General features: G+C 47.8%; 1 protein-coding gene and 1 non-coding gene across 5 annotated transcripts; both read right to left on the bottom strand.

Moving 5' to 3' along the window:
* Positions 1-2,103: 2,103 nt before the first annotated feature.
* Positions 2,104-10,951, bottom strand: Rdm1 (RAD52 motif 1). 4 transcript variants are annotated; one of them, XR_003949490.1, is made up of 7 exons: positions 10,129-10,862; positions 9,741-9,920; positions 7,833-7,955; positions 7,214-7,373; positions 4,293-4,472; positions 3,320-3,405; positions 2,104-2,445 (listed from the first exon to the last, which is right to left on the bottom strand). XR_003949490.1 is itself a non-coding variant. In XM_006533945.3 (7 exons), exons 1-7 carry the CDS (start codon positions 10,934-10,936, stop codon positions 2,344-2,346), a joined length of 789 nt encoding a protein of 262 aa, XP_006534008.1. In that variant the 5' UTR covers positions 10,937-10,951; the 3' UTR covers positions 2,104-2,343. The 4 variants fall into 4 exon arrangements, 3 of the variants coding, with proteins under 3 accessions (XP_006534008.1, NP_079930.1, XP_011247480.1); XM_006533945.3 differs by lacking the exon at positions 10,129-10,862 and adding an exon at positions 10,898-10,951 and having other exon boundaries at positions 4,293-4,391; NM_025654.2 differs by having other exon boundaries at positions 2,112-2,445; positions 4,293-4,391; positions 10,129-10,244.
* On the bottom strand, positions 10,637-10,827 carry LOC115487916. The gene has a single exon (XR_003949958.1). It is a non-coding gene; the product is annotated as a U2 spliceosomal RNA (small nuclear RNA).
* Positions 10,952-12,697: the final 1,746 nt, after the last annotated feature.

Raw genomic sequence — 12,697 nt, 5'->3', positions numbered from 1 at the left:
AAATTGCTTTGATTTATGACTTTCTTAGTTCTATAAAACTATTAAAAAAAAAACAAAAAAAAAACCTTATTGGAACAGAATCTGCGGTAACCTAAATCTGCTACTGGGCCAGGGTCCTTCAAGATAGCTCAAGAACAAAGTATCTCTTAGTTACTTTAAGATGAGAGCTGTGGTTTTTACATCAACCATTTCTAGTGGAGAGTGTGTCAGCAGGCAATGGGGTGGGGGGTCTCATGGGGACCAAGGGCTCCTAGTGGGTGAGACCAAATCAGAGTGGTCATGCAAACCTGCAGGAGGAGGCAGGACTCCTTCAAGGCCGTCCTAAATCTGGTGAGCTTCATGCCAGGCACGACCTTTCCCCAGTTTCCAGAGTCTTTAACCCTAATAACCATCTTTGTTTCTATTTCTAAAAAAATGATGAAGAAAGATTTTGAGACCCTCCTAGGCTGTTATGGGTCTGGGGTAGTTCAGAGACTCACCAGTCTGACAGTGAATAAAATGTAACAAAGTTTTTTTATTCATATATGCGTGCCAGATCTCCTAAATGTGGCTCCACCCATAGCCGGCAGGGGTTTATAAGGCAAAGAATACAAAGTTACATTCTGTCTACCCTGCAGGGAGGTCATCTTGAGCAAAACAAGTTTTGTTTACGGAATCAGAAAAAGCAATTGTCCTTATGACCTATGACCTCGCCTAAACAATTTTGTTAAAACTGGGGACAAGAGCTAGCTGGGCAGCAGTGGTGGCGCCTTTAAGCCTAGTGCTTGAGAAGGAGATGGCAGGATACGAGAGAACAGTTTCCTAAAACGTGTGTCTCAGGGAAGGTTAGGGGAAATCTGGAAAGAAGGCTCCGCAGTTAAAAGCACCCGCTGCCCTGTCTGGTGACCAGAGTTGGGTTCCCAGCCCTCAGGTCAGCTGGTTCACAACTGCCTATGTATGAATTCAGCTGGGTGTCTGATGCAATCTTCTGGCTCCCTGAACACACATTCACACATAAAACACATTTTTAAAACGCCACACTGATTTTTGTTGTTGTTTTGTTTGTTTGAAGATTTATTTTCGGTGTATGAGTGCTTTGCCTGCATATCTGTCTGTTTGCCACAAGGTACTTATAGAAATGGTGAGCCTCCATGTGGGTGCCGAGAATCAAACCCTGGTCCTTTGCAAGAACAAGTGCTTTTTTTTTTTTTTTTTTAAAGATTTATTTATTAGTATAAGTTCACTGTAGCTGCCTTCAAACGCACCAGAAGAGGGCATCAGATCTCATTATGGGTGGTTGTGAGCCACCATGTGGTTGCTGGGATTTGAACTCAGTACCTTTGGAAGAGCAGTCAGTGCTCTTACCCACTGAACCATCTCACCAGCCCGAACAAGTGCTCTTAACCACTGAGCCAACTCTCCAGGCCATAAGCAGCACTGTTGATGCTGACCCTGAATCCATTGGTTTGGAGCTTGGCAGTATCATTGCTAAGCTACATCCTTCTTCAGGTTCCAACTGAAACAACGGAAACCTTTGCTTCTACTGTACTCTCTGATTAGCTACCTAGAAGGAGAGCAAGCGTTTTACATGGCCTGGATATCTCAACTGACCTAGACCAACAGTCTGGATCCTTGGAGTGGAGAATAGGAGAGCCATATTTTGATGGCCCTTTAGCACTGGAACCTTCTGGGGTGGAGCAGTCAACTGCCCAGATTCAGGGTATAGCTCCCCAGAGGAATTGGAATCCTGGTTTGAAAGCAAACTGTCGTGAACTCCTTAGATGGGGCGAACATCTAAGAGGGAGGAGTGGACCCAAGATGTTCAAAGAGCAGGGAAGTCAAAGTCGAGATCCAACTCTGCCTGGTGTGTGTGTGTGTGTGTGTGTGTGTGTGTGTGTGTGTATGCGTGTGTGTGTATGTGTGTGTGTGTGCACGCACACACTTGAATAACATAAAAAACAGCCAGGTGCTGTTTCTCCTTAGGGAAATCCACTTTCTCCTTGGGGCTCACAGGACAAAGTGGATTAGGCTGGACCTTCAAGACACAGCCCTCACTAGTAGACAAAAATCCTTACTGAAGCTCCCTGAAGTCAGGGACCCAAACCACACACTATTTACAAGACACCTTTGTTACGTAGTCTTTATTAGGATGGGACGCCTGCATGGGGAACCTTTTTCCACCTTAGTGACGGGGCTCAAGCCTCCTTTAGACCTCTCCCCCAGAGCCCTCCTACAAAGCCCAGCAAGATCAAGGCTTCACACTTGGATGCTCAGGGAGGGAGGGCAGCAACCCACTGATTGGACACGCAGAACTTCCTGTCAAAGTCAGAAGGCAGGTCAGGTCACCTGACACGGTCAGAGGTGCTAGTGCGGATCACACAGCTTCAGGTCTTCCTCCTCCAGGCTGAAATCCGAGAGACATTCTTCCTCCCTTTGGCTGGACTGACTCCAAGAGGAGCAGCTGACCTGCAAGATGAAGTCCCATCGGGATGGCGGGAGAGTACAGGCTGTGGCTGCTCCGGTGTCGCTGTCCCCCTAGCCCCTCATCATCTGGTATCCTGTTTCCTCACTCACAGCTGTGAATTGGGGAAACACCCGCACCCCACCTTCACTCACAGATATAGCTACTACCTCACAAGAGATTCTGGTACACACTGGCACAGAGAAGCTAACTAGCTGACCTCCTTCGGACAATAATCATATTGTGAATTGCTTAAAAAAAAAAAAAGCCTTCATCTTGGGGCTGGGGCTGGATCGACAGATGGCTCAGCAGTGAAGAGCGTCAGAGCCCAGAGGAGCTGAGTTCAGTTCCCAGGAGGCCTCACCTGTAACCCTAGCTTCAATGGATCAGATGCCTCTGGCTTCCTAGGGCATCTCCACTCCTGTGCACATAGCCACACACACCAGTGTCCTGCCATGGCGGGACACATAGTGTTGGTTTGAAGACGGAATCTATTCTAATAGTCCCCTCACCTACAGTGCATCTACTGCTGACTTGCTTCCTCTCATATCCAGAGAGTCAGACTTATATCTATTTTTTCATTATACATATAACTTATTTTAGGTCCACTGGTGTTCTGCCTATATGTCTGTCTGGGTGAGGGTGTCAGCAGCCCTGGAACTGGAGTTATGGACAGGTGTGAGCTGCCTATGTGGGTGCTGGGAATTGAACCCAGGTCCTCTGGAAAAGCAGCCACTGCTCTTAACCACTGATCCATCTCACCAAGCCAAGTCTGAAGTTCCTTAAGATTGCTACACAGTGCAGTCTTCCAGAACCTGCTGGCTGCTTTGGTCTCTGCTATCTCAGGTACGGAAACCTCAGGCTGTGGTCAGCACGTACCTGGATTAAATTCTGCAGCTCTTCTTCACTTCTGGCATCTAGATCCTCCGCCGTGGGCCTGTACTCCACCGCGATCCTGCCACTTTCTGAGAGAAAGACAGAAAGCTCAGAGTTGGTCCCACTCTCAAACTTCCCATGTCCAACGGTCACACCCAATGAGCGCTTACTGTTTCTAAAACCTGAAGAAAAAGATATTTCTAGAAATGTCGCGCATCCCACACTACAGTTATTAACAGAACCATCTGCTTAAAGAATGCGTGAGCAGGGTCAGGCATGGTGGTACACCCAGGAGACACAGGCAGGAGGGTCTCTGTGAGTTCGAAGCCAGCCTGGTCTACATGGTGAGCTACAGGGCCATACTGGGAGACCCTACCTCAAGAAAAAAAAAAAAAAAGTATGGCCAGGCAGTGGTAGCGCACGCCTTTAATCCCAGCACTTGGGAGGCAGAGGCAGGCAGATTTCTGAGTTCGAGGCCAGCCTTGTCTACAGAGTGAGTTCCAGGACAGCCAGGGCTATACAGAGAAACCCTGTCTTGAAAAACAAACAAACAAAAAAGTATGAGAACAAATATGTTTAGTTCAAACAATTTTGGTATCTGAGAGGCAAAATTAAGGTGATAGAAAGAAATTGGATTTAAAAAAAAACCAACCAACCAACCAACCAACCAAACATTCAAATGGATGAAGACTGAGGTATGTCAGGCAAAGCAAAGGAGAGCACTGAATTAGAAGCTTGAGGGTAACAGCCTGTCTTTTTTTTTTTTTTTTTTTTTTCTCTCTCTGTGTAGCCCAGGCTGTCCTGGAACTCACTCTGTAGACCAGGCTGGCCTCGAACTCAGGATGCACCTGCCTCTGCTTCCCCTGTGCTGGGATTAAAGGCGTGCGCCACTATGTGGTCTGGCAATGATTACCATTTTAAAATAACCTTCTGCTCACTGAGACTCAGGCTCTCGGGACAGGCAGGAGACACTCACCCAGAACCACGATGGTCAGCTTCTGGAAGGCATCTGATACAGCCGCCTGGAAGGCAAGCTTCTGAGCTGTCTTCCTCTTCATAAGAAACGAGGACTGCCCTGTGTCCAACCAAACAGAAGGATTGCAAATACCCGAACGGGGGCTGCTGAGGGCTCAGTGTTCACTGTAGAAGCGTTTCACTGTAGAAGAGTTTCTCTGTTATAGCCCTGGCTGTCCTGGAACTCACTTTGTAGACCAGGCTGTTTGGGTAACAGCTTGGGCATTACTGTGTGCATGTCCACAGCCCCAGCAGTGAGTCCGGCTCAGACAGTGGGACTGTTATCTTCTAGCTGGCCAAAATGAGGCAAGCTCCAGGTTCAGGGAGAGACCCTGCCTCAAAAGAATAAACAGAAATAGAGGAAGACACCCAATCCCTTCTTCTGGCTTCTGGGCTAACACACACAGGCCCATGTACTATGTGCACACACACACTCACAAATACTACACACAAGTATATCATACACACAAAATAAAAAATAAGTAACTATAAGACCCTGCATCTCACCTGGGCAGCATGGTAGAGCTGACCCTGGTGATGGGGTGTGGGGGAGCTGCCCCAAGGATGTGAGCATGAGAGAGCTGGCCCCCCAACCTGTCTGTTATGTAGCTGTGTGGGTAAGGAAGAGATGCCCTCTCCCACCCTCACCCCTTGCTACCTAATGCAAGAGGGAGAGCTGGCCCTGGGGTCATGATGGTGGAAGAGTCGACCCAGCCCTACCTGCTGCAGCAATCAGGAGAGCGGGCAGCACAGTATAGCTGAGCCTAATGGCATGGGTGAGGATGAGCCAGCACCAAGGGCAGGAAAGCAGAGCTAGCTGGCTCTGCCCCTTGCCGGCCACACCAGTGCTGTGGGTGCAGAAGAGCTGTCAGGCTGACCAACTCAGATACTTCTCAGGCCCAGATCCACTCCAACATCTACCCCATCTATGAACTGCTGAGCACATGAAGGGGCCTGTCTTTTTTTTTTGCTTTTTCGAGACAGGGTTTCTCTGTATAGCCCTGGCTGTCCTGGAGCTCACTTTGTAGACCAGGCTGGCCTCGAACTCAGAAATCCGTCTGCTTCTGCCTCCCAAGTGCTGGGATTAAAGGTGTGTGCCACCTTCGCCCAGCTAAGAGGCCTGTCTTAAAGATCCAAGGCTTCATGATCTCCATCACACTGCATAACAACAGGACGTCTGAGAGGAGTCCCAGTGAGCTTCCAGTATTGCTAGTGCAGCAGAAGCCAGAGGTCTCAGACCAGACCAATGACTCATTGCAATGAACATTTGCAAGCAAAGAAGAGTGGACAAAAGGGTAGACTGTGGGACACACTATGACAATGAGATTTTTTTTCCCTCTGTTGGAGGAGAGGTTGTAAAGGTGGGGGGCAGGAAAGGGATGAGTGGAACTGGGGTTCATGATGTAAAATTTGTAAAGAACCAATAAAAGTTTTTTAAAAAAGTATTTGAACAATGCTGGTGGTGGTGGTGCACCCTTTTAATCCCAGATCTTGGGAGGCAGAGGCAGGCGGATTTCTGAGTTCGAGGCCAGCCTGGTCTACAGAATGAGTTCCAGGACAGCCAGGGCTATACAGAGAAACCCTTTCACGAAAAACTCAAAAAAAAAAAAAAAAGTATTTGAAAAGATAACAAGTGGTCTGTTTAAAAAGGAAGCACATTTGTGGCTTTCTTAAATCATTATTTGAGCAGCTAAAGGAATACAGAGTGCCAGGAGCCAGCTGCAAGGCCCTGCTGAATGAAGGTCTAGCGTGATAAAGCCCGTTATTTTATAGGCCCAGTGCATTCCACCAAGTTCCTGCTATAATAACCTTGGGATTTGAATGAGGAGTGGGTACCAATCTCATCTCACTGTCAATTTCACATTGACCAGCAGAATCTATTACACCCTGCGACCCCGCCTGCTGTGGCTGAGGGCTGGAATTCTGCAGAGCAGGGTTGGGTGTGGAACAGGGTCTGGTGATGAACCCACAACGAGCTTTACCGATCCAGCAGTCTCGGGAGCCTACCCCATCCCACCGGTGACTAAACACCCTTGCCTCCAACTTGAACCCCTCCTGCTGAAGACCATGGAGCCTATAAAAAAACCTTGACTTCAACTGGAGTGGCTTTTCACAATGCCCTTCTACCTAGCCCAGCCATTCCATTCCAAGGCAGAGGATTGAGTGTCTGTCTATACAAAAGTTTGTGGCACTGTTTAGATAACAATAAATGATGGGTCTGTCTGTTTGTCCCTCTGTGTACACAAGAGAGCTGTCGGCCAGGTATGCTTTTAATCCCAGCACTTGGGAGGCAGAGGCAGGCCAGCCTGGTCTACAAAGTGAGTTCCAGGACAGCCAGGGCTACACAGAGAAACCCTGTCTCAAAAAACCAAAACAACCAAAACAAACAAACAAACAACAAAAAAAAGAGAGGTGTCAGAGCCTACTGGATCTGCAGACAGGTGTTTCAGCCACCGGAACCGAGTGCTGGCTAGAATTCCTTTACAACAAAAGTACAGGCTAACACACTGAGCCATTTCTCCTGTCCTAGAGCAGGGCTTTTCTGAGATAATTGAAGACGAAGATAAAGGACTCTGGCCAATTATTTCAACCTAAAGCAAGTCCTTGACCAAAAACTGGGGACACAATTTCTCCCCTAAGCCTCTGGGCAGGAGGGCAGTCCTGTTGTAAATGTAAAGGGTTTGTCATGCGTACACTTAAGGTGAAAGTCCCTATTACAAGGCATAACAATTCTGCCTAAGACTTCAGTCTAGTCTAGTCAGCCTAGGCTTCGGAAGGGCCTGGCTAGTAGCTGACAACAAGTGGAGAGAAGGAAGAGAGACAGAGAGACAGAGAGACAGACAGATCCGTGACATATCCACCCTCCCTGAGCCAAGGACATACCTTCCTCCAGCTGGCGCAGAGGCTCCTCAGAGATGCCAACCCCAGGGCTCCTGCATCCGTAGGGGGGCAGCACCACCTCTACAGCGCAGAGGAACTGGGGGCTCCCCTTCTGCATGGGCACAGCGAGAGCTGCATCCTCCAGTCCGGAGAGCTCCTGCAGCTGGGAGGGGTTGGATGCAAGTCCTAGGATTTCCTTCTCTCTGAGAACCACGTCTGAGGCTTCTCCCCAACTAGACTAGGCAAGCTCTCCATTACTTAGCCCCAGCCCCAGCCCCAGCTTGCTGGAGAACTCAATGGAGAAAGAAAAAAACCTAACCCCCAAATACCTGCTAACAGCTGGAGCACCCTGCAGCTTCAAAAGCATGTAGGATTTGTAAATGAAAGTCTATCAGCCATGTCTTACTAAATAGGCAAACACTGGAGAAACTAGGACTTGGCCAATGAACTGGGAGGAGCATTCCTAACTCTCAAGGCTAGACCAGGTCAAGCACATTGACTTATCCTCACCATAGCTGGCCCCTGACATAGCCTCCCCATAGCCCTGTAAAAGCCTCCTTGAAGTCTAGGATTACAATGTGCAACAGAGAGTGTTGTCAGTGAAAGATGCACACTGGTTTACCTTGATGATCCTTTTCGACCATCCACTGAAGCCAAAGTAGTAATTGGCCAGTTCCTGGCATCGTGAGCTGTTTAGAGCAAAGGCCTGATGCTGCAGTGCCTTGTGTCTGGTTCCAAGACGAACCTGCCATCCAGAGAGAGAGAGAGAAGAGAGACAGACAGAACAATTGGTAAAGAACTGTTTAGCACGCATGAAAATTTAAATTCAACCCCAGGACAGGATAAGCAGGGCATGGGGACACTCTCCTGCTGTCCCAGCAGTCAGGTAGAGAGGCAGGAAGATCAGAAGTTCAAGATCATCTTTCTCTGATCACAGCCAGTACAAGGCTAACCTGTGCTTAAAATAGTACCTGAATAGCTGAGCAATGAAATGATCTATCTTTACTTTCTATGCCAATCTGGCTACCTCTCCACCCACTTCCATGATACTTGCATATTATTATTGATCTGGCTCTTGAGACCCCTTCATAACTCCAATTCCCTCATCCACTTATTCTCACTTCCCAATAGTACCTTGAATTGTTTTTTTTGTTTTTTGTTTTATTTTTGGTTTTTCGAGACAAGGTTTCTCTGTATAGCCCTGGCTGTCCTGGAACTCACTTTGTAGACCTGGCTGGCCTCGAACTCAGAAATCCACCTGTCTCTGCCTCCCAAGTGCTGGGATTAAAGGCGTGCGTGTGCCACCACTGCCCTGGGAGTGCAAGTCTGGAGGCCAGAAGAGAGTGTGGGATCCCTTGGAACTGCAGTTACTAGAACTGATTGTGAGCCATCCTGTGCGTGCTAGAAATCAAACTTGTGCTCTTAATGACTGAGCCATCTCTCTAGCCCTGTAATCTGTGATTGTTAACATATCCTTCATCACTCTATCAGAACCTAAAGTTTATTAAATGATCTGTTTCAAGAGCACGGGAGACTCACCACTTTGTAATCTTCCCAGTTCCACATACAGTATCTAAATGGCTGAGATGTGGCCATAGGTTAGAAACATACCAATCAAATTCCTTAAAGAATGACTGGCAAGCAAATCACCTCAGGACCTGGAAGTGGGTGATCTAAGATAGAAAAAGGTCTTGCATCATGTATGGACGTAGAGAAAATTCACTTGGGGTCACTACTAACTGCAGTTCTCAGATTTAATCAAGGTTCAAGGGAGAAGAAAAGAAAAGCAATATGGGGGCTGGTGAGATGGCTCAGTGGGTAAGAGCACCCGACTGCTCTTCCGAAGGTCCAGAGTTCAAATCCCAGCAACCACATGGTGGCTCACAACCATCTGTAACAAGATCTGACGCCCTCTTCTGGAGTGTCTGAAGACAGCTACAGTGTACTTACATATAATAAATAAATCTTAAAAAAAAAAAAAAAAAGCAATATGGATAAGAATAAGAAGCTGGGTCAGCAGCAGGTTGATACATCAAAAGTGGCCAATCAGAAATTGAAAGGACAGGTGGTGGAATTGAGAAACATGGTGAGATGTGCTGAGGCTCTGGGGGAACGGGTTCTATGTTAATATGGAATGAAGGCTACAATGTACTAAAGGATGCTTTCCCCACCTCTGGAACCTGAAGGAAGTTCTATTTTACAGTGATGACAATAAAGCATCCATTATATTAAAACTGGCAGTTGGTCAAACACATTTTAAGTCCAAATAAAATAGAAAATGTTTATAAATAATGTAAATAATAAATGTAAATGTAACATACGACATGGGATTTTCATTGGAACTCTTGGGTTTGACCACAATTACTCTCATGATGAACCTTTTATCACCTAACCATCACCTAGGATACCTGAGGCCAGAGGATCAGTGAAAACGCATCTGGAAGCACCGGGTGAATCAGGGCACCACAGAGTCTCTAGCTACTCACTGCAGAACTCGGAACGTTATCCTGAAGCCTGCATTTGCACACACCTTCACTGGTGATGTCTGAAAAAGGGGTTTCCCATCGCAAGCCTTCTGGGCTCTCTGTGCGTCCCGCGAGGAGTAAAACTTGATGATGGCGTAGAAACCAGGACGAGCCACTGCAGCGTTCGGGAAGACTCGGACTGAATACAGAAGGCCAAACTGAGAGAACACTGTGAACAGAGAATGCTGTGGGAGGCCCACCAGTGAGTGCTGACCCCCTACCTCACTTCAAGCCCAGATCCCGCCCTTCTCCGCTGGAAGCACTCCCTTCACTGGGGCTTCATCTAAGGAGGAGACAAGCCCTCGCTGGCTCCCCGTTCCTCTGCGCCCACGCGGGGCCCACGCCTCCTGTCCCCCCACTCCCTTCCCCTGCCCTCTCCGCGCAGCCCCTCACACTTAAGGCTTCGGCTGGGGGCCCAGTGCTCAGATCCCACACCAACAAAACTTTGTCGCTCTGGGTGGGAACTACGAAAGAGATCAACTCCGCCATGGTAAAGCCAGTGCGCCTGCGCAAGCTACTACCGCGAAATTTAAACCCTCACAAGTAAAGGGCGGAGCTTAACGATTTCCTTAAAACTTCCCACAAAGCACATATTTAAAATGTTTCCACCCCACATTAGCTCCAGTGCTACACTCTTTTTTCTTTTTTTTTTTCCTAAGATTTATTTATTTATGTGGTTGCTGGGACCTGAACACAGGGCCTTTGGAAAAGCAGTCGGTACTCTTAACCACTAAGCCATCTCTCCAGCTCTGGCGCAAACGAGAACTCAGTTATCGTGTACACAACCCAATCAGGATACAAACTAACGAAAGTTAAGAAGAAGAAAACACAGACATATTTAAAAAGCTGGACTGCCCTACAATCACCATGCTCTGACTTTAAAACCAACTTTACTCCCCAGAGGGGGTGCACCGTTCCTGGAGGTACTGCAATACCAGGTCGATGCGTGGAGTGGACGGAGCAAGCTCCTATTCCAACTCCTACTTCCAAAAATCCATTTAATATATTGTCCTCGGATAGAGGACGTATCAGATATTAAACTGATAAGAACAGATACTACACTTGATCTTAGCCAAAAGGCCGAGAAGCGATACCGAACTACGCCCACACGCCCCATACACTCAACACCGACCACACCTTTAATTCACAGTCACCAACCAACCGACTCAAACATGCAGCCAACACAGACTCTCCTCTTCATTGAGTACACCACCTTTACGCCACGAAAAGCCTGTAAGATTCAAGGAGGCCGAGAAGTTTTGGTTGCAGTTTTTTGTTTTTGCTCCCAGAGTTCCACAGAGCAGTTATTTGCATGCCCCGCCCAAGCGCGCCGAAAGCTCGAACCTGGACTGCTTTTTCCGCTTCTGCGCTGTAGAGCGCAACCGGGGCGCAGAGGGGACGTATTGACCTTTCCCTGCGATACAACCAGGTTCTTCTTCGCAGTCTTTCAGACCACACCCACAACAAAAGGTCCTTGAGGAAAAGGGGCCTTTCGATTTTCTGCTTAATTTATTAGTTTACAGGCGATTCCGCTAGGCTCCTCCCTAGGATCAAGCAACCAGCTTATGGTGCTTCTTCAGGTGTGGTGATAACGACTGCTTCACCACTCCAGCTCTCTCTGTTCCCACGTGTTCCTTGCGGTCTCTGGCCCCAGCCCCCATTCTCTCCTTCTCTGTCCCCTGCTTTCTCTGCCCTCGTGACTCTGTTCCCCTCTGTCTGCCTATCTGTTCATCTACCTCAACCCCTTCTCCAAGCCCTCCCTCCCCTCTCTTCCCCCAAATAACTCCCCACCAGATCTGTTGCTTGGCGTCATTTCTCAAGGGGGCACTTTGGCATGGGTCAGCCAGGAACTCCCTAATCATATTAAATTTCATATCATACATTATCTAAAAATATATCGCTATTCTGTTTTGAGGCAGGGTCATCACGTTCTATAGATTGGAAGAAGATCCAGGTTCGATTCCCAACACCCGATGGTGGCTCACAGTTATCTTTAACCTTCGTTCTAGAGGAGCCAGCAGGAACACCTGTGGCATACATATTTACATGACGTATGTGTGTGTGTGTGTGTGTGTGGACATTCATACATAAGTAAATGTAAGAAAAAAATCTAAAAGGCACAAGAAGTGAATAAAATTTACAAAGCTCAGGAAGAAGCCGGGCGTGGTGGCACACGCCTTTAATCCCAGCACTTGGGAGGCAGAGGCAGGCAGATTTCTGAGTTCGAGGCCAGCCTGGTCTACAACGTGAGTGCCAGGACAGCCAGGGCTACACAGAGAAACCCTGTCTCGAAAAACCAAACAAACAAACAAACAAAGCTCAGGAAGTAAAAGCTTCAGGAACCTTCAGGAGTCATAATGCCCTCCCCCCAACCCCCGCCGGGCGTGGTCCCGCATGCCTTTAATCCCAGCAAGCAGAGGCAGGCAGATTTCTGAGTTCGAGGCCAGCCTGGTCTACAAAGTGAGTTCCAGGACAGCCAGGGCTACACAGAGAAACCCTGTAAAAAAGAAAAACAAAAAACAAACAAAGCCGGGCGTGGTGGCACATGCCTTTAATCCCAGCACTTGGGAGGCAGAGGCAGGCGGATTTCTGAGTTCAAGGCCAGCCTGGTCTACAGAGTGAGTTCCAGGACAGCCAGGGCTATACAGAGAAACCCGGTCTCAAAAAACCAAAAAAAAAAAAAAAACCCACAAAAAACAAAAAAACAAACAAACAAAAAAACCAAAGCCCTTCCTTCAACCTTGTGTGAGCAGCAGTAACCATTACTCAGCAGAGGAGACTCTCCCAGTTAGCCCAGCTGCCTGTGAGTTCTTTCAGAGAGCTCCAGGAGTGCAGGTATCATGAAGCTGGACTTTCTGGCCGTACATCATGCTGTTATAAGTAACTACCTTGCTCCTGTACATAACCCCAATAAACTCACCTGTTCACCAAGTTAGACTAGGGGAAATCATTTCTTTAATGT

Source organism: Mus musculus, chromosome 11 (assembly GCF_000001635.26).
Source record: "Mus musculus strain C57BL/6J chromosome 11, GRCm38.p6 C57BL/6J".
Classification (NCBI taxonomy): domain Eukaryota; kingdom Metazoa; phylum Chordata; class Mammalia; order Rodentia; family Muridae; genus Mus; species Mus musculus.
Note: the sequence above shows the minus strand (reverse complement) of the source record. Positions and strands in the feature narration are given on the sequence as shown.

Coding starts and splice junctions, on each gene's coding strand:
- Rdm1 (NM_025654.2), bottom strand. CDS start 10,224: ATGGCGGAGTTGATCTCTTTCGTAGTTCCCACCCAGAGCGACAAAGTT. Junction 7,374..7,832: donor GGTCGAAAAGGATCATCAAG/GTAAACCAGTGT, acceptor AACCCCTCCCAG/CTGCAGGAGCTCTCCGGACT. Junction 4,392..7,213: donor TCTGCGCCAGCTGGAGGAAG/GTATGTCCTTGG, acceptor GGTTGGACACAG/GGCAGTCCTCGTTTCTTATG.